The sequence below is a fragment of the Ricinus communis genome, chromosome 6, assembly GCF_019578655.1.
Source record: "Ricinus communis isolate WT05 ecotype wild-type chromosome 6, ASM1957865v1, whole genome shotgun sequence".
NCBI classification, from domain to species: domain Eukaryota; kingdom Viridiplantae; phylum Streptophyta; class Magnoliopsida; order Malpighiales; family Euphorbiaceae; genus Ricinus; species Ricinus communis.
Genome location: NC_063261.1, coordinates 20,833,626 through 20,855,400, shown reverse-complemented (window position 1 = coordinate 20,855,400; position 21,775 = coordinate 20,833,626). Strand labels below are relative to the sequence as shown.

The window sequence follows — 21,775 nt, the reverse complement described above, 5'->3', positions numbered from 1 at the left end:
GAATATATTTTGGGTTTCAATATGAGATTAGGTTTTCTTTATTTAAATCTCAATAATATAAATCATATAATAATGATAGATGAATTGGCAAATCCAACAAATTTATTTTGAATGGTTGATACCTAATAGATTTAACAAGAGTAGTTTACTTCTTTGATTCTAATTTGATGGTCCATTTTAATTTGCATATGAATTAAAAAACACAAAACTTTTAATTATTATCATTAATATTTATCATTCTCTAAAATACTTTTGATAATCTGCATCTAAAATTACTTTTGGTAAGTTTCATATTAAAACTACAATGTAAATAAATGTAAAATGTTAATTATATTAAATTTTATTGGATTTAAAAGAAATAATCTGAATTTTTATTTTAGTAAATTTTGATAAATGTTGGTTAATCTTTTATAGTGATTGGAGCTCATCTCAAATTTAATGTCTAAAAGAATCAATTGTTAAAATTGTATTTTTTAAAGTGTCAAAAAATCGTGTAAAATAGTTAAACACACCTTTAAGATTTGTATTTTTCACTTTTGGGTTTTTAGAGGGAGACTATATATAAAAGTTTTAAAAAGTAAGCAATTTTTGATGAAAAGTGAAAACCCTCTCAGTAAAAGAGAAGGAACTAAAAACCCCTGATAGAAACCCTTCTTCTTCCGGGGGCCGCCGTTATCAACAATTTTGTCTTTCGGAGATCGTTGCTACTTTTAATAACTGAAGTAAACTTCCTTCGGAACATCAAAGCTTTTATTTTTATTTGTAATTTTTCTTTTTGTGTCGAAGCATGGAGAAGGGAACTTCCTTTTTGTTTGCTGGCATCACTTTCAATAAGAAGAAGTTTGCCACCGATTTTTCCCGCTTCAAGGTTCCATATTTGTTTCGAATCTTTGCTTTATTCCTCTGCTTATGTCTCTATCTCGATCACTTCTTCTCTTACTTTGATTTTTGTTTTAGGAGAAAAAAAAATGTAATGATAATGCTCAAACCGATGATTTGAGATTGCTCGAAGCTGGAAAATCAGAACCAGATCAAGTGCACGTCTCTGTTAAGAAGAGGAAGCGAAAAAATGTTGCGTCTTCAGGTCATTTATTTATATATTTTGTTGGCTTTATAATTTTGTTAGCTTACTTCATTCTTATTGCTTCTTGATAATTTAATTTTTTGTACCCTTAAAACAGAAAAGGTGGAGGGTTTTAATGTCTTTAAGAGTTCAAAGTCTGTAGCTTTACCAAGTAATCAACAGAATGATCAAGATGAAATAGATCAGCCTTTCAGAAAGAATAAGGAATTAAACAAGCAAATTGAGGTATTCTTTTCTTAATTTTGCTGCTTATCTGTATGCACGAATATCATTATACTTTATCCTATAATTTCAATTTCCTTATTGATGAGGTCAGAGTGATGCTCTTCTAAGGAAGCACTTTCATATTCACGTGTCTGGGAATAATATCCCATCCCCACTTCAGAATTTTTCGGAGTTAAGTTCAAGGTGATACACTGTCTTTCTTTTCATAGATGATAATGTACTTGATGAATTAAACTGGAATTTGCATTTAACTTTTGTTTTTCTCTCTCTCCTCTTGTTAATATGCATCTATCTTCATATTGCTTTTATTGTATCTTTAGATGTGTCGGGTAGCTGTTTTTCTAACTGGCAAATCAAATTTATATGGTTCACTTGCAGATATGGATGTGAGTCATATTTATTACACAATTTGGTAGAACTTGGATTTAAGGAGCCAACTCCAATCCAAAGGCAGGCTATTCCAGTCCTCCTATCTGTATGGTCTTTCATTTAAGCTATATTCTGTTATGGCGGATTTTCCCTCTTTCTTAATGTATTTTCTTTTCCTGATTGCTTTTATAAGAGAAGGACAAGGAATCAGTTAGATAGGCTCTGATTAATCAAAATTTTAAAATGAGTTGGTCTTTTTTGTTGTGAAAGTTTTTTTTTTTTTGTTTTTTTAATAAAAATACCATTCTCTTTACTTCAGCTATTGTGCCATTTTTGTGTTTTAGGGCCGAGAATGTTTTGCTTGTGCTCCAACGGGTTCTGGGAAAACCTTGGCTTTTGTGTGTCCAATGCTTATGAAACTTAAGGTATTCTTTGAGCCTTTTAGATTATGGAAATGCTAATTTTTAAGTTCCTCTAATGAGTTTTTCCATAACAGCATTCGTCAAAGGATGGTATCAGAGCTGTTATCTTGTGTCCTACACGAGAATTAGCTTCTCAGACGACTAGAGAGTGCAAAAAAATGGCTAAAGGAAATAAATTTCGTATTAAGTTAATGACCAAAGAACTTGTGAGAACTAAAGATCTTTCGAGGCTACCATGTGATATTCTTGTATCAACACCACTTCGGTTACAGTTAGCCATCCGCAAGAAAAAGGTGGACTTAAGCAGGTGGGTGCTCATTAATTATGTAATCTTTGTTGATGCAAATTTGCCATGCTGGTAGAGACCCTAAAACTACAGTCACATTAATAGTCTTGTGCAGACTATTGAAAATCTTTTAAAGCATATTGTACAAAAAAACTCTATAAAGAAAGGGAAGTAATATTTAAGACATACCTTTTCCTTTGGTGAATATCATGATATGCAACTACTTGTCACATTATTCAGTTTCATTGGGTTATGTATATAACTTTGATCAAGTACAATTTCTCAACTCAGCTTTCTTTCTTCTCATTCTTCTTCGATCAAGTTACAAATTTAATAACACCTATGGAATTATAAGTGTACTGTTTGTGGAATATCATGATGTGTAGCCACTCACATTATCCAATAATTTACTACTTAGTTTAACCGTTTCAGTAGGGGAAACATATATCTTGGAACAAGTAATAACTACCTAATCCTTCTTTCTTTCTCTTCTTCTTCCTCCTTACGTACTCTCTTTCTTCATCTTTTTTCTGGTGTTGGATTGGGTCCCCAGGGGTCAGGAGTTGGGATGGGAAAAAAGTTAGAGAATTGGAAGTGCACATGACATGCTTGTTTGAGGTGTGAGAATAGGAAAAAGAACTGTCAGAGGATGAGTATGATACTTGTTCTCTGTAATAGATACATCTATTGAGGTTGGCTTTTTAGTGTTTTATGTTTCATTATGGCAATTGGAAAACATGCATGTTAATTTGATTTCATTGATTTCTTAAACCAAAGAAAAATAATGACTTGTTCGGGGTCCTTAAAAAGAACTGTTCCGGATTAAAGAAAATAGTGGCTTGTTTGCAGATTTTATTCATTCTAGTGAAGAAAGTGAGTTTGCATTGGGATATGTTTGCTCCTAACTTTTGGTTGGTTTGCAGGGTTGAGTATCTTGTTCTGGATGAATCTGATAAGCTATTTGAGCTTGGCTTGTTAAAGCAGATTGATTCTGTATTCAAAGCATGCTCCAATCCTTCAGTAATACGTTCATTGTTCAGTGCTACTTTGCCTGAGTCTGTTGAGGAGCTTGCACGCACAATAATGCATGATGCTGTTAGAGTAATTGTTGGCAGGAAGTGAGTTTTATATATATTTTTTCTTTTTTTCTCTTTACTACGACAATGCAATGTGACTTCTTTGATATGCATAATTAATGTGATATCTTGAATAGGAATGCTGCTTCTGAAACAATTAAGCAAAAGCTAGTTTTTACTGGAAGTGAAGAAGGGAAATTAATTGCACTTCGTCAAAGCTTTGCAGAGGTATGCTTTTAATATCTGTCTTATCAGAACACTTTTTATCTTCCTTTTATGTTTCTGAATACTGGAGCTTTGGTGATCGAGTCCACATGTCCTAAACCATCCAAATTGGGTTGCATATGTTTCCATCTTGGCGTTAGTCATAGGAGGTTTCATTTCATTATTGACTAGCTAGTCAAGTTCCTTCTGCGTTTCAGTTGGTATCCAAGGGAGTCCATTTATTTTTAATTTTTTTCATGATTTTAACTTGTTTCTTCCAGATCTTAAATGTTGCTTTAATGGATACAACAGGCGGGGTCCTTATCATTAAAGAGATGGAGAACATACATAAACATATGATATCAATTCTATGCATTTGAGATATTGTTTATTGAAGTTCCTTGGTGTGTTTAGACTTCGGATGGTTCATCTAGTTCATATAACAGAGTTATTAAAGTCTTACTACATTTCAGCTGCATTGCGGGAACTTTCTGCAGAAATTAGTAGTTCCTCTTCTATGTTACTTCTGGCACAGGAATTATATATTTGACTTTGTTGTGTTTTCATATGTAGTTCTTTAGTTTATTGCTTCAACTATTTTGCAGCAGTGACATCATCTTGACCAACTTTTGTTTCTAACGTATCTTGTACTTGACAGTAGAGTCTGAACCCACCAGTATTGATTTTTGTTCAAAACAAGGAACGAGCAAATGAATTATACGAGGAACTGAAATTTGACAGTATTAGAGTTGGGGTTATCCATTCTGATTTGCTTCAAACTCAGGTATCTCATTTCTGGTTTCTCCTTCATACTAGATATATTTTCTTCAATCCTTCATTCATTTATAGTCAAGAATGAAAATGAATAAGACTCGGGGAGAATCCTCGGGTCATATACTAGGTCTCCAATGACTCTCTGTCTTATTGTTCATGGGGTTTGTCATGAATTCTAGTTGAACTTTTGTTGTAGTTACTCTGTCCCAGCAATTACAGCTCTGTTTATGCTATGTGTTTTGTATTGGATGCAGCGTGAGATTGCTGTTGATGACTTCAGAGCTGGAAATTCATGGGTCTTGATTGCCACTGATGTTGTTGCCCGTGGTATGGATTTTAAAGGTGTCAATTGTGTGATAAATTACGACTTCCCAAATTCTGCTGCTGCATATATTCACAGGATTGGTATAGTATTTCAATCTTCAAACTTTTCCTTTGCCTTTGTTATGTACATGCACATTTATCAGAGAGGTATCAATTTTTTATGGATTGATAAATATTTAAGCAGCTCTAGAATTGCATTCTGGACCCAGATGCGTGATTATCAAATGAGTTTATATCCAGTCGATAAAATCAAATTGACCTACATATTCCCTAGCATTGGACTATAGATATTTGCCAGTTTTTCTGACATATTGTTGAGTTGCTGTCAAATTACTTTCATATATTCCCCCAACTTTAAGAGGATGATTGTTGCCCTATCTTTTTATACATTAACCGGAAGATGATGTATTTGCCTAAATTGTTATGCATTCAAAAAGCCTTTTGCTTTCTTGGAATTTTCATGACCTAGAACTTTGTTGATTTTGTAATAGGTCGATCTGGCAGAGCAGGGAGGACTGGAGAAGCTATTACTTTCTATACAGAAAATGATGTTCCAGTTTTGCGAAATATAGCCAATGTAATGACAGTTTCTGGCTGTGAGGTTCCATCTTGGATCATGGCTTTGCGTAAGGTGAAGTGGAGGAGGCACTGTCCACAAAGAGATTCAATTTCAACAAAACCAAAAGACCAGGATGATTAAAACAGTCAATAGAACAAAACTTTGTTTTTATTTGCATTTTATGATTGTCTTGTCAGAGGATATTTGAACTTGAGGAAATATTTGTTCGCATCTTTCTGAATTAATGGCTGATAATTTTTCCTTTTAACCTTATTTTGCAACTACGTTGCCTGAAAGATTATATATGCTGTGATTAATTAATTTTGTGATTGATTGCTGAAAAAACTCGGTTGAAAATTAAACGCCTATGCAACTGAAAGCATTGGAGGATGGGAAGTCAGGTTTGCTGAATCAATTGCATGGATCAAAATGGCAGAATGTAGATTGCAAGGAAACAGTGATCCAAAGTCAGTAGTCAGTTACTTACAACCATTGATTGCTTGACGCAATAAAAATTTAAGTATTAACTACACAACTAAAGCTGCATGTTTGATGTCAAATTACCGTATGTTATGACTTATGAGATGATATGAACTCAGTACATGTGATTAAAAATGGATAACACATTTCTTGATTTATCAATGTTTAATGCAATGATCCATGAATTCAGCAGAGGATAGTATACATTTGGACGACCGCAAGGCCCCATCAACATAACATCCAGAAACTTGTTCCATTTCTCTCGGAGGAAAACAAATGATTGTATGAATACCAATCAATGGAACTTTGTCTCATTTGGTTTGCTGCCTCTGAATGCTGAAAGAGAGAAGAATGACCTTGTTGCTGAAACACAGAAAATAAAAGGATGTTAGTCTATCCAAATTCACTACTCAATGGATGTGGTTGAAGTACAAAAGAAGAATATATAAAGTAAAATAAATTAAAATTATTAGAACAAAGAGAATAGAAAAATTCAACCAAAAGAATAGTCCTGAGAAAAGAAAGAAAGAGAAAAGCAAAAAAAAAAAACCTTTAGTTGTAGAAGCTGCAGTTGAAACATTGCCTTTTTGCAACTTCTCAGAATTCTGAACTCCAAATTTGCTCAAGTTACTTTCAGCTGCATTTAGAACATGCAGAATGTATTCAGCAAGATACTGTGCCTAAGTGATAACAGGCACCCCTTTTCATTTGCTACATTAGCACATAGAAATTAGATATAGAAGCAAAGAACAAGAAGCATGAAAGTGTTATTATGCCTACCTTATAATTATTTAGATTCATAAAACTAAATCAGTATGAAGAAAAATGAGAATAGCATGTGGAAGTACCGGAGAGAAGTCGCGTATCTATTTTTTTTTCAGGGCCTGCACAGACTGAAGTAGTTTGCTGCCCATAATTCTTTGAATGAAGTGCTGCCTTTCTCAGTAGGTTGTCAGTATTTCTTTTGCTTGTAGCTTTAGACTCCTCAGCATCATCCTCCCCTTCAGAAAAGACAGATGGGCTGGACCAACCTGCTACATTTGCATCCCCTTTGCTCTTCCGGGCAAATTTCAAGAGCCTCTTCAATCCTTTAGGAGCATCTTTTTGATAGGCCATGGCAGGGGGATTTTCAGCATTTCCCCACTCAAATGTATCAGGCTCACTACTTTCTTCTTGCAGCATCTGTGACAAAGAATGACGAACACGTGGACTTGACAATCCAACAGGCTCGACATGGACTGGAGAGGCAAGCTGAGATGCGCCATTGCCATATGAACTATGCACATGCTGGCATTCATCTATTTCCTCCCATGCAATGGGGGAGATAACTGATTCTTTTTGCGACTCTATCTTTGTTGAAGACTCTGCTGTATCTTTGAAACTGTCATCACCATCAATGGCAAGCTCATTGATCTTTACAGACTCATCACAATTCTCATGACTCTTGACCAGTGCTTCTGGCTCCATGGCAGTATTTGCATGATCATTTGATACAATATCCCGGTCTTCATGCTGGATGACAAGAATAGAAGCATTGGCAGCCACATCCTCTAGAGTTTCTATCATGTTCCCACAGTCAATGGAAGTTTCCTCCACCTGAGAAGAACATTTCTTCTTGCTTGCAGTGGGACCCATACCTGGAGCAACTCCAGATCCTTTGCGTAGAAAGGGTTTTGATTCCAGTGGCACCACACTGCTTTTCTTGGTCATTTTGTTATACAAACTAGGCTTTGATGGAATCTTACCAGAGCGATCTACAATAGCTGCTGCAACTTTTGTTTTTGTTGCTTTTTCATTTTTCATTACTGTTTGCTGCTTCTTTTCTTTGACAACCTTCAAGCTTCTGTCAGTATCATTCTGGCTTCCCTCAAAATTTCTGTGACGTGGCTGGGATCTCTGAACTTTCGCCCTTGATGAAATAAGTGGAGATGTTGACTGAGGTTTCCGAAGTGTAGGTGTAGTACCACCAGATGAGATCCCTGGAGAAATTTTAGATGGTGAAGATCCTGCCACTCTAGTTGAAGGTGTTGATGGCCATGATTTGCGAGTAGCAGGTAAAGTTGATGCTTTGGATGAAACCTTCTTTGTAACGGAAGCTTTTGGGTTCTCAGTTCTAGGATTTGCAGGCTGAGATGGATTCTTGAGTGAATGTTGGGGTTTCGGTGAATGATGTTTCTTGCTCACATCCTTCACACTCCTGGAGGCCATTTCAGCCTTTCGCGCATCAAGAGTTTGCTGCATTGCTCTAAATCGTGCTTCTTTTTCTGCTTTCTTCCTAGCATTCTCCCCTCGAATTTTTTCGTCTCTCTTTTCCTTGTAGTGGTCATAAAACCCACCTCTATGCTCAGAAGGAATATGCTGGTTTCTGCTACTTTGAGTCTTCCTGATTCTTTTAGGCTTACTTTCCATCATTTTTGTCAGCATCTGGTTCAACTCCACTTCCTTTTGTTGACCCCATTCAGCTGAGGCTGTTGATGTTCCATTAGTTTCCTGTCCTTCAGTTGCATTAGTTTCTGTTTCCGTGCCTATTGGTTCATGTGCTCTTTTTTCCAATCTTTTGAACTCTACATCAGTGTTAGCTGTCTCAGAAGGGTTTTGACATCCAGAGATAAAATCAGACTCCAAGTTTTCTTCCACTGAATGCTTTGGATTCTCACGATCCACAACATCATTGCAAGAAAGCTGAACAGAGTCTTCAGAAACAACTTCAGATTGACAGGGAACAGAACACTCCATTGTACCGGCACTCCATCTTCTCAACACAGATTTACTTGTATAGAGAGAAAGATTTGATAAAGAGCTCCTTTTTTGAGCATCTGCACTTTCATCCTTCTGTTTGCTTTCAAAAAGATTTATGGCATCTTGAACTGTCATCCTTCGCACATTATTCTCAGGTTTCTTAGTGATTTGTTCAGATCCTTCTTCATCACTACTGTTTGCAGCTGCATCTCTATTAAATGGGCCCCTCTCTCTGCCAGGATAATGACCAAGGCTCTTAATGGTTAGTGCAGGAGCCCTGCGTGATCCAGTTCTCCCTATTTGAACCCTCCGCATTGGTGATGCTGACCTTCTTGGTTGTGCAGATCTTGTAAGAGCTCGACTCCTTTCTGCAATTATTTGATTTTCGTCGCTTGAGTTTGAAGACTCCTCACTTTCACTTGAGCTCTGCCGCTCAACCTGAGCAACCATCGCAGGTGAAACACCATATTTTACAGGTGTCTCTGAGCGTATGGATCTTGATATTTGGGCATCTCCATCTGTCTTATTTGCATTGTTACTTATTGACATGCCTGTAAATGAATGCTTGTCATCATTTATAAGCACAGATGTCTCACTCTTATGGCTCAGTTCCAAAAATTTGCATATAGAATTTCTGCAACAGAAAGTACCAAGATGAAATCTACAATTGTAATTCTTTCCCGTAATCATTTAGTAAATAACTGGAATTATTACAAGATAGAGCTTAGTGCAGTTGCAATGGAAAATTCTGTAGCTTAGTGCAGTTGTAATGGAAAATTCTGTGAAGCAGCTGGGAATTTATACCACTGATGATCAGTATAATTTGGTGGACTACTTACTTTAAATCTGCTGCTCCGAAATGATCACAAAATCTTATTAAATTGATAGTATCTTTAAAGGAGCAAGTGACACCAGCAGCCTTGCTCAGAGCAGCAGCTAATTCCCTTCTCAATGCTGTGAGCCTTAAGTCCATAGCTCGCAATAATTCATCCCTGCAAATATTATTTTGTACGGCTTGGTGGATATGCAGCCAAGATAAAAGCCAGAGGAAGTAGTAGCTAGGAAAGAACTTACTTCGAAGTATCTGAAGGTGCAATTTTTTCTTCAGGCTGTATATGGTTTGCAAGAAAACCATAAATTGCAATTCTTATTCAAAATAACAAAATATAAACAAAATAATAACATTTGGCATTATTTACAAAGGAACTTCACAGAGAAAAAGAAAAAAGATATCAAGAACTGTAAGTGATAGCAATTACTTTGAGTGTTGGTATTTTCTCAATTGAGTTGCAGCCATCTGTTCAGAGGAGGGAAGATAAAGAAAACCATAAATAATCATTTAAAATTTTAAGAACCAAAATATCTCGGCAATCAGTTTAAAAAAAAAATTCAAATGAAAAATGCAAATGAAAAATTGATTTAGTGAAAAAGAAATGAACACAAAGAGAAATAAAAGATGGAGAAAGAACTCAAAAAGAGTTACTGAACAATATTACCAAGGGCATAAAGATGTAAAACAACTTTAGCTTTTTCTGTACCCACTGGGTTCAATAAAAAGAAGAAAAATTAACTCCCACTGAGGATTGTGAGGTAAACTCTGAATAACTTTATGAGAAGTAAGATGGAGATTCTTTATTTATGTGCTTAAGCATTTAGTGATATAGTTTCATCCTCAAGACGTAAAAGATGTCTGGACTCGAGGCCAACAAAGAACTCAGCCAACCCCTTAGATTTATTGACAACACAAAGAAAATGTTAGGGCAAAATTACAATAGTAAAAGAAACCCTAGAATTTAATCTTTCACTTATTAATGAACAATTACTAGTTTCTTAGTAGTATCAAGATAGCCAATTTCATCAGAGAATCTTGAAGTGATAACTACTATATTCTCGCATCCACACCAGATTTCTTAGAATCTCCAATATAAGTTAACTATAGCAGTACTACAGGTTTATGAAAATGTTATTTTAATCATCTATCCTTTCATAAGATGAAGCATTTTAATCATCTTTACCCATCTGAGATGAAGCACTCACCCTTGAATTATTCTGTTCCTCCATGGTGTACCATCATTAGATGAATGATTTGAAGATCTAAATAAAAGCAATATCCTCTGTGCTCACATATTGCAACCCATTGTACTTTCTTTTTTCATCAGTACAACGGAGGAGGGGGAAGGTGGGACTCACACCTTTTAAAGAGGCTGGTCATAAGGCCACAGCCTAGTGGTTAAGCTTATTGTGCTTGGAAACCCTAGTTTGATATCAATTCACTTAAAGGGAACCTAGTGACACTGACAGATGTATCGATTTTGGAAGTCTTACCATAACTGAGCATCACATAAATTCATACAACTTCAGGTTAGAGTTTTACAACCAAGCATTTTCACATGACAGGAATACAATTAAAGAGCATTGCAGCTCTAATTTTCTCCAGTCCCCACTCAATGTGTCATTTACCTAATATATTAAACAACCTAATCATTCCACAATATGCAAGGAAGTTAGCTGATCAAGAAGACCTTTTTTTCCATTATTTTCCTTTTGTTGGAGGAAGGTGAGCGTTTTGGAGAGACATCACTACTTGAACACCACTAATCTAAGCACATTCCTCGCATCCTTACTTCTCTCATTACTTCAACGATACAAAAGTACGTATATAACTACAGGTTTTGCTAGGGATGAGATGCAGAAAACTAAGTGCCATCTTAAGAACAAATGCATTTTCTTAAATTCCCTTCCACTTTTGGTAAAAGCTGGATGGTTCTTTCCTCCCTGATATGTGTTTTGGAATCCCCTTACTAATATAATGATATATAGTTCCTCCCTGAGATGTATGTGTTTTGGAATTATCTTATCAATATGTCGTGACTTCCTCTCTTTGATATTTGATAAACTACAAATAAAGAACTTAGCAATTAAAAATATTATGCAGAACTTTAAGCTACATAAACACTTAACTAGAAGTTACCTGTTTCCCCACTTTCAAAGTGATCCTTGCGCCCCTGACAGAAGAAAGTTGATGTTAATTACAGATAGCTGACAATCACAACTTAATTATGGAAGGCCTCAAGATATGACCTCAGCATGAATAGAAAGATGAAATTTTCTGGCCTCCTCCAATTGAGACATTTCACCTTCAATAAGCTTACTAGAACTCATGAAATCCAGGGAAGAAATAATTTGCAGAAACCTAACAACAAATGTAAGGATTGAAACAAAAGGGTAGGCAGCAACATTTTTTAATTGACAAAGCAAAAAAGCAAAAAGCACATAAAAGTATTAATATCAAAAGAACCTGTTTAAAGTTGATTTTGTGAACCATGTTGTATCATCGAGTCCTGCCACTTGAAGTTTGAGGTTAGTGTTAGATCCTTTACTATTCAGGTTCTTTACTCCTGGCAAATGTGGCAAGAGTTGTTCCAACAACCCAGTGGTTAGTTTCTCCACTTCATCAGCACCACAAACAGATACCTCATATCTGTAATATTACCAGAAATGTTAGAGGAGTTCATAGCAAAAAAGATATAATTGGAAAAAGAATGAAGATTAGCCAGAACAGGAATTTATATACAGAAAAGGACACATATAAAGAGGTTATTAATATCAAGATTTATAAATTCCATTCCGCAGGCAATAGCTATTCAAATTTAGCCATTAAGAATGCAAAATAGTTATAGAGAATACGATGATGATGGTGATGCCTGAATAATAGAAATAATCTAGCCCTCTGAAATAATTAAAAGGTGATTACTCAAAGCTGGCCCAACTTTTTGGGTGTTTAAGGTAGAATAATGAAGACAATCATATATTTTGAAAATTTCAACAAAAGTCTCTCAATACAGCCTGATGCCCGAGCACAGTGCACGGACTTGTAATAGTATTTATGCATGCAAAAACAAAGAGAAAGCAAGATTTTGAGGGTTGGTTGAAACTTGAAAGACGACTTCCCACTTGCAAATGCAAGTCCAAATAAATGCAGGCATTGTTTTGTACATGAAAGAGCTAATTAGTTACGGACTTGATACAACTAAAATATTTAAAAAAAGAAACAGTTTGAATAATCTGATAAGATACATTATAGAGATGAAAAGCCTCAAGTGATGTTTGTAGATAAAAGAGAGTACCTGTTTTGAGCTGGAAAAACCTGAATAGTTGCATAATCTAAAGGTGCATCAGCATGTATGCAGCTCGCCATCCCAACAATCTGTATGAAGGATAATTAAATCTTCACAGTAAAAAAATAATAGATCATGCTCAAGTCAAGTGGTCGATAATAAAGCATACACAATCTCTCACACTAAAAAGAAAAAGGAAAAAAAGAGGCTAGAAGGAGCAAAGGGCCAGTAATCGTCCAATTGATGGTAAAACAATAAACTAGGAATGCAAGTTTGCGAATAAAACTGGCAAATGGAATAAAAGAAAAGAGATATAGACTTGGAATGATAGAGACATTAAAAGGAAACATCAAAATGGATAAAAATAATACAACAGGGGAGATGAAAGCCACAAATTTGACATGGGCCCAGAAGGATGCAAACAGAGAAATGAAAATGAGGTGAAGCAGATAAGTGAAGCGGATAGGTGACATGGAAGAAGATAAGGCACATTGGTCTCACCAAAACATCGATCACGATTGGGGTACATGCAGATACGAATTAGAAGATCTAGTGTAATGCAACATCTAAGAAGTAAAAAACCAATGTTTTTCAATGTCCAGCAGAGAGATAATACCAAATCCAAAAAGCTAAGCTTGCAGGTGCATTCAATTCAAGTGAAGATATTCAGATTGTACAGAAGAGTTGGGAGTGAAGTAAGAAATGAGCTCTCAAGTGCAAAATAACAAGAAAAGTAAAACGAAGATATAGTTGCTTTGAACTGCAGTCTTGAAGAAGTATCAAATTCAGATCTAGTTACTGAAAGTCTTAACCTTTCAACAAATAACATAGCAAAAGGAGACAATTGAAATTAACTAAACGAAGAAGAAGAAGAAGAAGCAGTAAAGTCTGACACACCGACAGTTATTAAAGACAGGCAAGCAGCAACGGAAGCAGAAAGAAAATAAAAATCAGCAAGAAATCTAAAAAGTGAAGTGGAGGTGAGCTCTCATTTGACCAACTGATTTTCGCATTGTAGAAAAATATGTCTAAATCTGAGTGTAAAATTCACAGAAAAGGGGAAAAGAAGAAGAAAATTCTGGGTCACCTACCTAAAAGCTCAAGAGGCAAGGTTAGCTAAGCTCAGTCAGACAGAAGAAACACACAACAAGAGGAGAGGAGATCTTGAAAGCCAGCAAGAACCAAATATCATGTCATTTGTTGTATCTTCTACTTCTACTGTGCCTTTCTTTATTCTTTTCTTTCTTTTGATTCTCAATTAATTATAGCAAAAATAGAAAGAAAGAAAGAAAGGAAAAAGTGTTACTACAACAAGTGGAGAGAGAGAGAGAGAGAGAGTGCTTGGATTCGATTGCGTTCCCAATCTAACAGCAATAATGCTATGCAAAGGATAAAAATTAATTAATTGCCAATACAATACCACGTGCCTTCAAGACGCGTCACTCTACTCCCTGCTTGTCCCTCCTGTCTTGTGTCGTTAAAGTCATCTTTTTTTTTTTTTGTCCTTTCTTGTCAGCTCATTTTACAATATTTTACTCCGTTAATTTCCTTTCTTTGGGATGGTTATACTTTCATTTCCCATCTCACACAAACAAAAACACTTTGCTTTGCTGTTCCTGGCTTCCACATGACCGAATGCAGCAGCAGACTCTCGTGTGTGTGTCAAAGGTAACGAACACAAGTACAACTACTGCTAAAATGGAAAAGAGGTAAGTAAATCGTAAAGCATTGGCACTATTCAATGATGGGTTGGGTTGGTTATGCTTTCCTTTCCTTTCCTTTCCTTCCAATCCATGTGAAGTTAATCATCACCTGCAATACCCTTCAAGTCAACTTCACCCTCACACAACCCATCCATCGAGTCCTCGGTTCCAACATTCTTCAGTCCCTCCCCGCCCGCCACCACCCCCCCCCCCCCCCCCCCCCCCCGGGCGGAGCCTCCTTTCTTATATTCGTATGTTTTTTTAACATTCTCTCCTTCCATCCATATGAAAATACAAACAAGAGTTTTACAAGGCCTAACATCTAGGGTCCTCCACTCTAATAATGCCTGTTTTAACAGAAAGTCCACTCCCTTCTGTGGACCCTAAAACATTAGGTATCATATCATGTCGAAATCTGGCCGATCACAGGCAAGACTTTAACTAGCTCTCTTTGCTCCTCAAACTTTCACATCTACCACTATAACAAGACTTTTTAAGAGCCTAACCAACCAACATCTCTCACTTGACATTTGTGGCTCAAACCCTACTGATATCTCTATTCCACTTCAGTAACATAACCTATTATGTTCCATTATAGAAATATACATCCAGCAACATTATATAAAAGTTCATCACAAGCCAAGAGAGATGAAGACACCTTGTCAAAAAAGAAAAAAGGAAAAAAGAGAGACGAAGAAACACAATGAATTCAAATTGGCAAAAAAAAAAAAAACAATGAATTGGTACAAGAGCGTCTAATGATACAACTTCACGTAATTCTTACATCCATGGAGCATTCAATCATCTCATTTTCATCTTTATAAACAAAGGAAAACCCAACTCATCAATTAGACCATACATGAACTAGGCCGTGTCTATTGCCAGTATAGATCTCATTGCGCTCCTCATCATAGAAGAGAGCAGTAATATCTTCCAAAGCTTCTGCAGCTGTGCTCCTAATTCTTGAGCTATGCATATGCTTGTTTGATTTGTTACAGCATCCACTAAAATTTCCACTGCAACTGCATTCACTGGAAAAGCTATTACTTGCTTTTATTTTAGCAAGGCATTTTCCAGTCAAAATATTGCTGATATTAATGGAACCCGCTGCACAGAAGATGCAAACATCATTATATTTTAGTTTCCATTGACATAACTTACGAACTCAGATGACTCCTTCCTATACTATATAGGTTTTCTTAAATAGCTCAATTATATATTAAAGCTTAATTTCCATCAAGATAACTTGAGAACAAAAGATTACCAATTCCTTCAGACAAGTGATCATCAGAATCAGCCTTGCAGTAAGAAATAATAAGATCTTGATCGCTTGTAATATATATGTTATTAGTGTTGCAATCAGGATGCCACAAAAGGTGATCTTCAAAGGAAGTTACAAGCTCTCCTCGGAAGTTCCACACAGCCACAGTTCGATTTCTAAATGTTAGAAATAACTGGTTCTCATACAAAAATATAAATGCTGATGGCGTCATAAATTCAGTTCTGCTAACTTCTGTTAGCTCAAAGTTGCGGACCTACAAGACAATGCAGTCAGAAGTTTGCTGTCAATTAAAAAATTGCTTTTGAGATAACAACAAAGCTCCTTACATCAAGAATCTGGAGATTTTCATTTTCTTGCTTAACTAGAAGCTTTTCATTGAACTGTTCAATAAAATCCACCTTCTTATTCCGATGAAGAAGATGGTTGAAAGATTTGAGAACAGTACCGTCCTCAATGGAAAGAATCTTCAGAGGAACATGGCTGCTAGCTTTGGTAAAAATCAATAACATGATCCCTGGACTGCTTAAAATAAAACAGAGAAATTGAACAGCGTAAGCACATGTGAAGTAATAAAATGGAATGAAGGAATTAGCCACTTGCATGCATAAGAATAGTCCCCTCCCCATTCTTCTCTCCTCCATTACAAACAGTAATCAATCTAACAAAACTGAACATTTAAAATGGTAGCATTCGCACATCAGCAACTGAACCACACCAATCATTGGCAAGCATGTACTTATGTTTATGTATGATGAGTTAATAACTTGCACATGTGCCTTTCAAAACCTTTTTCATAAGCATATAAAAAATGAAAATGTGTAATGGAACATTACCTGATCTTAATCTCTTGAACATTTTTATCCGATATGGAATATAACATTGTGTAATTTTTGAGGTCAAACACCTTGTATATACTGATGAAACAAAGGTGGGAATGAAAAAGAAAAATGATCAATTCATGTGGCTAATGAAATAGTTAATTATCAGATGTTATTGACTTTACCAGAACCACAACAATGTAATAGAATGGCTGAATACATATTATTGGCACCTGAACTTCCATAAAAAAATCCACGATACCCCTCAACTTCCAGTTGAACCTCTCAGGCACCTTATCTTGCATATTCGACTATGTTTAAGCACCCTGCTTCAAATTTATAAGTGCATAATCAGTATGCGCTATGACTAACTTAAAAAGAATACACATGTCAGCATTTGATGATGACATTGTATAATCTTTCTAGTTTTTACTGAAAACTATTTTTTTATTTTTTAATTAATATTTTTCTTTCATCCTTATCATTATTCCTTTTCTTTCACTCTCTTCTCTTATTCTTTCACTCTCTTTCATCTACTAAATCAAAAGCCATTGATGTTGGTAAACGAAAATCAACAATTTAGAAAAACATTTGAAAGCTACATGTTTGGAAAAGAAAAAATTAAAAGAGGAAAAGAGATAATTTTTTTAGTTGCATAAACCAACACAAGAAAAGAAGAATTAGTGATTGCATTGTCCTCTCTCAATGGCAGCACTGCTTACTGAGAGCTCCAAGCAGGCGACGAGCACATCCGCTCTCTCTCCACCTCTCACTTCTCACAACTCTGTTGATTCCCTCGTCTCCATGCCCACCAATTCACTATGTTTTGCCTCTTCAACTTGTCTCAACTGGATTCTCAATAGTGAAGTTTATAAATCAATAGCTTATAATGAGTGGGATAACATCTTCTCCTTTTATTTTCTCTCTTTTGGGATCTTTTTTACGATTATGATTGGAGATTGTTAGTGGGAAAATGGAGAACTTATTTGGAGAACTTATATTAGAAATTGAAAGATCTTTCGTTGTTTTTCCGTACTGACTTTGCTTCATTTGTATTTTGATTTTGCTACTTTTGGTCTTTATGGTGTTTGATTCCTAAGAAATAAACTATAGGAAAAGAAAGTGAAGGAATAAAGGAGCAAAGTAAGGGATTGTTTTTACTTTCTTTCTTTGAGGAAAAAGGAATTGTTAAATTTTAAAAGATATGATATTTGTTATTATATTATTAAAAAAATTAATAATTTAAATTATTGAATCAAAATACTGTTCTGCATTCATTCAAGCGATAGAAGGCGTTTGTATCCACTTGCAGTCCACTTCAACAATGAAGGGATCAAAAGTAGTTGAATATATAAGATGAGGTGCCTGAGAGGTTCAAGTGGAAGTTTAGGAGGGCCATGGGTTTTTTTGTGCAAGTTCAGGTGCCTATATATGCATTCAGCCTAATAGAATATTTACCTATCCTGTGCAGAATAAGTGAGTACTTTCCCATTTACATCATCAAACTCTACAAAACCTGGCCATTTCAGTGACTCAGATTCAAAAAGAGCAAAGCCAGCATCTGGTTTACCCCTCCGTATGTATCTGGTCCACATAGTAAAGAGCAATATTAGTAAGAAACAAAAAAGCAGCCCAAACTTTAAAACTCCTATATCCTTTAAATCTTTGTCATGTATCTTTCAAGGGTAGCAAGCAAAAATGGGGATGATGATGAGAAACAGATAAAAGTCTAAAAAAGATTCACGTACTCGATCCTTGTGCTTCTGCATTTCAAGGAACTAAAATTATCTGAAGCATAAGCTGAAACTGTAATAAGCGAGTCATTGTTTTTATTGTAAAACAAGCTCCGTATAACTTCATCAGGAGTAACATTCAGAAAGCATATCCTTTGATTGGTCTCTGCAACCAACATACAAGACTATATTTAGATACAAAAAGAATGATACAGAGAATCCAAAGGCAGAGCTGATAGCAGAAATGTAAAATTATACCTCGGTTAAAGGCTGCACAAACACCAGATTGTGCAAGAGCAAAGACAATGTCACGTGCCGCTACAATCTCAATAATCTTTGACCTTTTTCTCAAGAAAGGTAATACCATGGAACAATGACCTTTTGGATCATGAGTATCATATTCCTCCTATTCATAAAATTAAGTATCGCACCGTCAAAAATAGAAGAAGCCATGAAAATACCAGAGCATGAATTTTCCAAGTAACATTAAGGAAACTAGAATTTATCTTATAATGCCAAACACAGAGCACGTGAATAACAGATGAGGTTATCAGCTTATGTGAATTAATGTATCCCAAAGTTGACCAAGTATATGGTAATGCAGTAGTAATAATTTTGTAATGCATCAGGCTCCTGATTCTCTCATATAGAAGACATGATATAACTGCCAAAATATGAAGCAAGCATGTTAACTAGGTGCGGTGTAACTAAATAACAATTAAATCTTTGTAGATTTGCTATTTTACTTTAACTCTTCTTAGAGCGTGTTTGGGGTTGAGGTTAAGATGTTCATAAAGCACAATTATTGATGTCGTTACAGAAAAGGAGGTTGAAATTATCTCCGAGTTGTATTGGAGCTCTTAAAACCCAAACATATTGAATTTACCTTAAAAGCAATTCCTAACTTATCATAATCTGACCAATATATTTAAAATAATGTATATGACAACAGCAAGTCCAAACAAACTTATAATGCAATTACGATTTACATATTGCTTCCTTTTTGTTGGTATCACTGATCATGCTATCAATTAAAATCTGACCTCCTTTTTCTGGTTAATCAAAAAGAAAATTTCTATGGAAGTACCTGAGTATAAGCAATGTGCAACAAAACTAAATTTAATAGGGCTAACCGAGGATACGATAGCTCACAGGAAACCCATAGCTCTAGAAGTTTAAAACTTTAACCTCAAAATTTAAAACCTTCAAAGAAAACAAAATTGACTACAGAAGGTATCTGAACGATAAGCAATATACAAAAGAACTAATGAAATAGGGCTAACGGAGTATTCCATATCTCACAGGAATCACATAGCCCTATAAGTTTAAAGCTTTAAAGGAAGCAAAATTGACTGTGGAACGTATCCGAATGATAAGCAATGTAAAATAGAAGTACATGAAATAGGGTTAACTGAGTATACAATATCTCACGGAAAACACATAGCTCTAGAAGTTTAAACATTAACCTTTGAAATTAGAACTTCAAAGAAAAAGAAAATTATCTCAAGGTAAAACCATCTATTATTGAGGTGTACTTGGTATCCACATTTTGGGCAGTAACCTATTTTTCCAAGAGAATTTTTGAGTTGCTATGAGGTCAATTCAGAAGGAAAGGTGGACCTCAAGTGGAAGGAAAGTAATTACTGCTGCGACAATGAAAATATAAAGCACATCTCAACAAATCTTTGTTGAATTAGCACTGTAAACCAATTAATATTACCGCACTACTGAAGGACTACATAATCATTCATAGGCATCATGTATTATTCCTGTCACCTCATGTAAAACATAGGCATCACCATTATACCACTGCAACATCTACCAAAGCCACCATCAGTAGGAGCATTTACTAGTATGTGTGTGATAGCATTATTTAACCAAAAAGAGATCTGGGGGTAGTACTCAGAAGAACAACCACATAAGAAGCTCAATCGAGCAGGTTTTACTATTCCCATCGCCGACCTTCAGGAAACTTGGACGGAATGAGGGTAGGGATAAGTAACCCATTTAAAGTGATTGATTTGATAAATTTACAAATGGTATATACATAGTTACCCCAAAGGAGGTAGGCAGTGACCACTCAGAAGCATCTTAAGAGACATATATACAAGAGATTTTTTTTAAAACTTTGTAAATTTAGTTTTACGGCCAAAAAATAATTAGCGACTCATTGGTATATATATATATATATATATATATATATATTCATCCTAAAATAAGAAGCATGATACATTAAAAAGCAATTATTTTTGCAGTGAAAAAGAAAGAGAAAAGAAGAAGGATAAATTTAATATGAAGAAGAAGATGAGAACATCTTGGCATAAAAGAAAGAAAATAACCCTAAGAGAAGGGGGCAAGCTAAATCAAGGGTCTAATAGAAAAGAGGGAACCTGCAAACGGATATTACGGAAACGATCCTGGGCGTCGGTGACGGTGAAGGCACGATGACGCTTGGAGCAGATTTCCCTTCTGTGAAGTTTGTTAACACTGTTGACGAACTTATTATCAATTCCTCCTATTCCTCTTTTCTTTGCTAATACCCTCCTCCCACTGCATGGTCTTGGGCTCACGCTTATCTTCCTACTTCCGTCCATCTCCGTTTCCCTCTTTTTCAAACACTAAATCAGACCCATCGGTCTTTCTGTCTTTTTTACCCAATCACATAAGCAATTGCTCAAACAAGATCAAAAAGCTTCAGGCTTTTTTCTCGCAGCTGGTCTCCACGACGCAGGAATAACAGCAGATGATACTTATTGCACTGTAACTTTTAACTACTGGAGTCGTTAGGAACTGAAAATGCTAGTCTACCCTCTACTTGTCAATAATTCCTACTTGTTCAAACTCAGAATTTTCATGGCCCGATTTCGATCTGTTTTCAAAAATCCCCACTTACACCCAAAGCTGATTTTTTATTTTTTCAGGAAAGAAGCTGATGAAATTGCAATGATCGACTGCTTTATTTCGGCTTAGCTGTGGCCCATTCCTCCCAATTCCCTCTTTCCCGCAATCGGCCCAAAACCCATATTCTTTCCAGCCCCAACACTGCAAAAACAGGGTGGCCCATGTCTAGAGGAGGAAGCCATGAATTATTTGAAGCGTAAATGACAGATTGGCATATTATTCCAGAACTAGTGCCCTATTATGCTGTTATATTTCTACATTCTGAATTCGTTATGCTAAATAGTCCATTCGTCTGTCTTTGTCAAAAATCAATTGATTAATGGAACAATTTAGAAAATTAAAAATTTCCCTTTGGTCCCTGAAATTTTTAGTACAACTAAAATTACCCGAACTCTAGGAAATGGAAGAGTCTAGAGAGTACTATTCTATCCTACCAAAATTAACCAACCCATCCTATAATCACTCGTGGGCTTGCACATCTTTTAATAATACGTAAGAATGAATAATACTATTTTTACAGTTTAAGGTTTGAGGTATAGGGTTTGGGGTAGGGGATAAAGGTATAGGGTTGGGGCTATAGGGTTGGGGGTTTAGGGTATAGGGTTTAAAGGTATAGGGTTTAGGGTTTAGGGTATAGGATTTAGGGTATAGGGTATAGGGTATAGGGTATAGGGTTTA

General features: G+C 35.7%; 3 protein-coding genes across 7 annotated transcripts; 1 reads left to right on the top strand and 2 right to left on the bottom strand.

Annotated features, from left to right (window-relative positions):
* The first annotated feature begins 557 nt into the window (after nt 1-557).
* On the top strand, nt 558-5,591 carry LOC8276640 (DEAD-box ATP-dependent RNA helicase 57). The gene is made up of 12 exons (XM_002520856.4): nt 558-868; nt 958-1,084; nt 1,182-1,309; nt 1,401-1,492; nt 1,688-1,784; nt 2,023-2,103; nt 2,175-2,407; nt 3,310-3,504; nt 3,600-3,690; nt 4,328-4,450; nt 4,695-4,845; nt 5,256-5,591. The coding sequence occupies exons 1-12, from the start codon at nt 788-790 to the stop codon at nt 5,462-5,464; spliced, it is 1,608 nt and encodes a 535-aa protein (XP_002520902.2). The 5' UTR covers nt 558-787; the 3' UTR covers nt 5,465-5,591.
* Nucleotides 5,592-5,743: 152 nt separating this feature from the next.
* On the bottom strand, nt 5,744-13,997 carry LOC8276641. 2 transcript variants are annotated; one of them, XM_015720278.2, is made up of 11 exons: nt 13,752-13,995; nt 12,670-12,749; nt 11,841-12,023; nt 11,624-11,735; nt 11,514-11,547; nt 9,802-9,839; nt 9,617-9,651; nt 9,382-9,534; nt 6,652-9,176; nt 6,354-6,440; nt 5,744-6,166 (listed from the first exon to the last, which is right to left on the bottom strand). In XM_015720278.2, the coding sequence occupies exons 2-11, from the start codon at nt 12,738-12,740 to the stop codon at nt 6,099-6,101; spliced, it is 3,306 nt and encodes a 1,101-aa protein (XP_015575764.2). In that variant the 5' UTR covers nt 12,741-12,749; nt 13,752-13,995; the 3' UTR covers nt 5,744-6,098. The 2 variants fall into 2 exon arrangements, with proteins under 2 accessions (XP_015575764.2, XP_025013423.2); XM_025157655.2 differs by lacking the exon at nt 5,744-6,166 and having other exon boundaries at nt 6,354-6,514; nt 13,752-13,997.
* Nucleotides 13,998-15,058: 1,061 nt separating this feature from the next.
* On the bottom strand, nt 15,059-21,297 carry LOC8276642. Of its 4 annotated transcripts, none has more exons than XM_015720299.3 (8): nt 20,587-21,297; nt 18,455-18,602; nt 18,212-18,362; nt 17,922-18,047; nt 16,479-16,559; nt 16,044-16,164; nt 15,628-15,898; nt 15,059-15,470 (listed from the first exon to the last, which is right to left on the bottom strand). In XM_015720299.3, the coding sequence occupies exons 1-8, from the start codon at nt 20,788-20,790 to the stop codon at nt 15,208-15,210; spliced, it is 1,365 nt and encodes a 454-aa protein (XP_015575785.2). In that variant the 5' UTR covers nt 20,791-21,297; the 3' UTR covers nt 15,059-15,207. The 4 variants fall into 4 exon arrangements, with proteins under 4 accessions (XP_015575785.2, XP_015575784.2, XP_048231837.1 ...); XM_015720298.3 differs by having other exon boundaries at nt 15,972-16,164; nt 20,587-21,293; XM_048375880.1 differs by lacking the exon at nt 16,479-16,559.
* Nucleotides 21,298-21,775: the final 478 nt, after the last annotated feature.

Bases quoted from the DNA above. Each gene is read 5' to 3' on its own strand.
- LOC8276640 (XM_002520856.4), top strand. From the start codon at position 788: ATGGAGAAGGGAACTTCCTTTTTGTTTGCTGGCATCACTTTCAATAAG. The intron at 1,085-1,181 runs GTCATTTATTTA...CCCTTAAAACAG, and splicing joins AAAAAATGTTGCGTCTTCAG to AAAAGGTGGAGGGTTTTAAT. The intron at 1,310-1,400 runs GTATTCTTTTCT...TGATGAGGTCAG, and splicing joins AATTAAACAAGCAAATTGAG to AGTGATGCTCTTCTAAGGAA.
- LOC8276641 (XM_015720278.2), bottom strand. From the start codon at position 12,740: ATGGCGAGCTGCATACATGCTGATGCACCTTTAGATTATGCAACTATT. The intron at 11,736-11,840 runs GTTCTTTTGATA...ATTTGTTGTTAG, and splicing joins ACAAAATCAACTTTAAACAG to GTTTCTGCAAATTATTTCTT. The intron at 6,441-6,651 runs GTACTTCCACAT...TTCTAAATGCAG, and splicing joins AGATACGCGACTTCTCTCCG to CTGAAAGTAACTTGAGCAAA.
- LOC8276642 (XM_015720298.3), bottom strand. From the start codon at position 20,790: ATGGACGGAAGTAGGAAGATAAGCGTGAGCCCAAGACCATGCAGTGGG. The intron at 18,048-18,211 runs GTACGTGAATCT...TATGTGGACCAG, and splicing joins TGCAGAAGCACAAGGATCGA to ATACATACGGAGGGGTAAAC. The intron at 15,899-15,971 runs GTAAGGAGCTTT...ATTGTCTTGTAG, and splicing joins AAAATCTCCAGATTCTTGAT to GTCCGCAACTTTGAGCTAAC.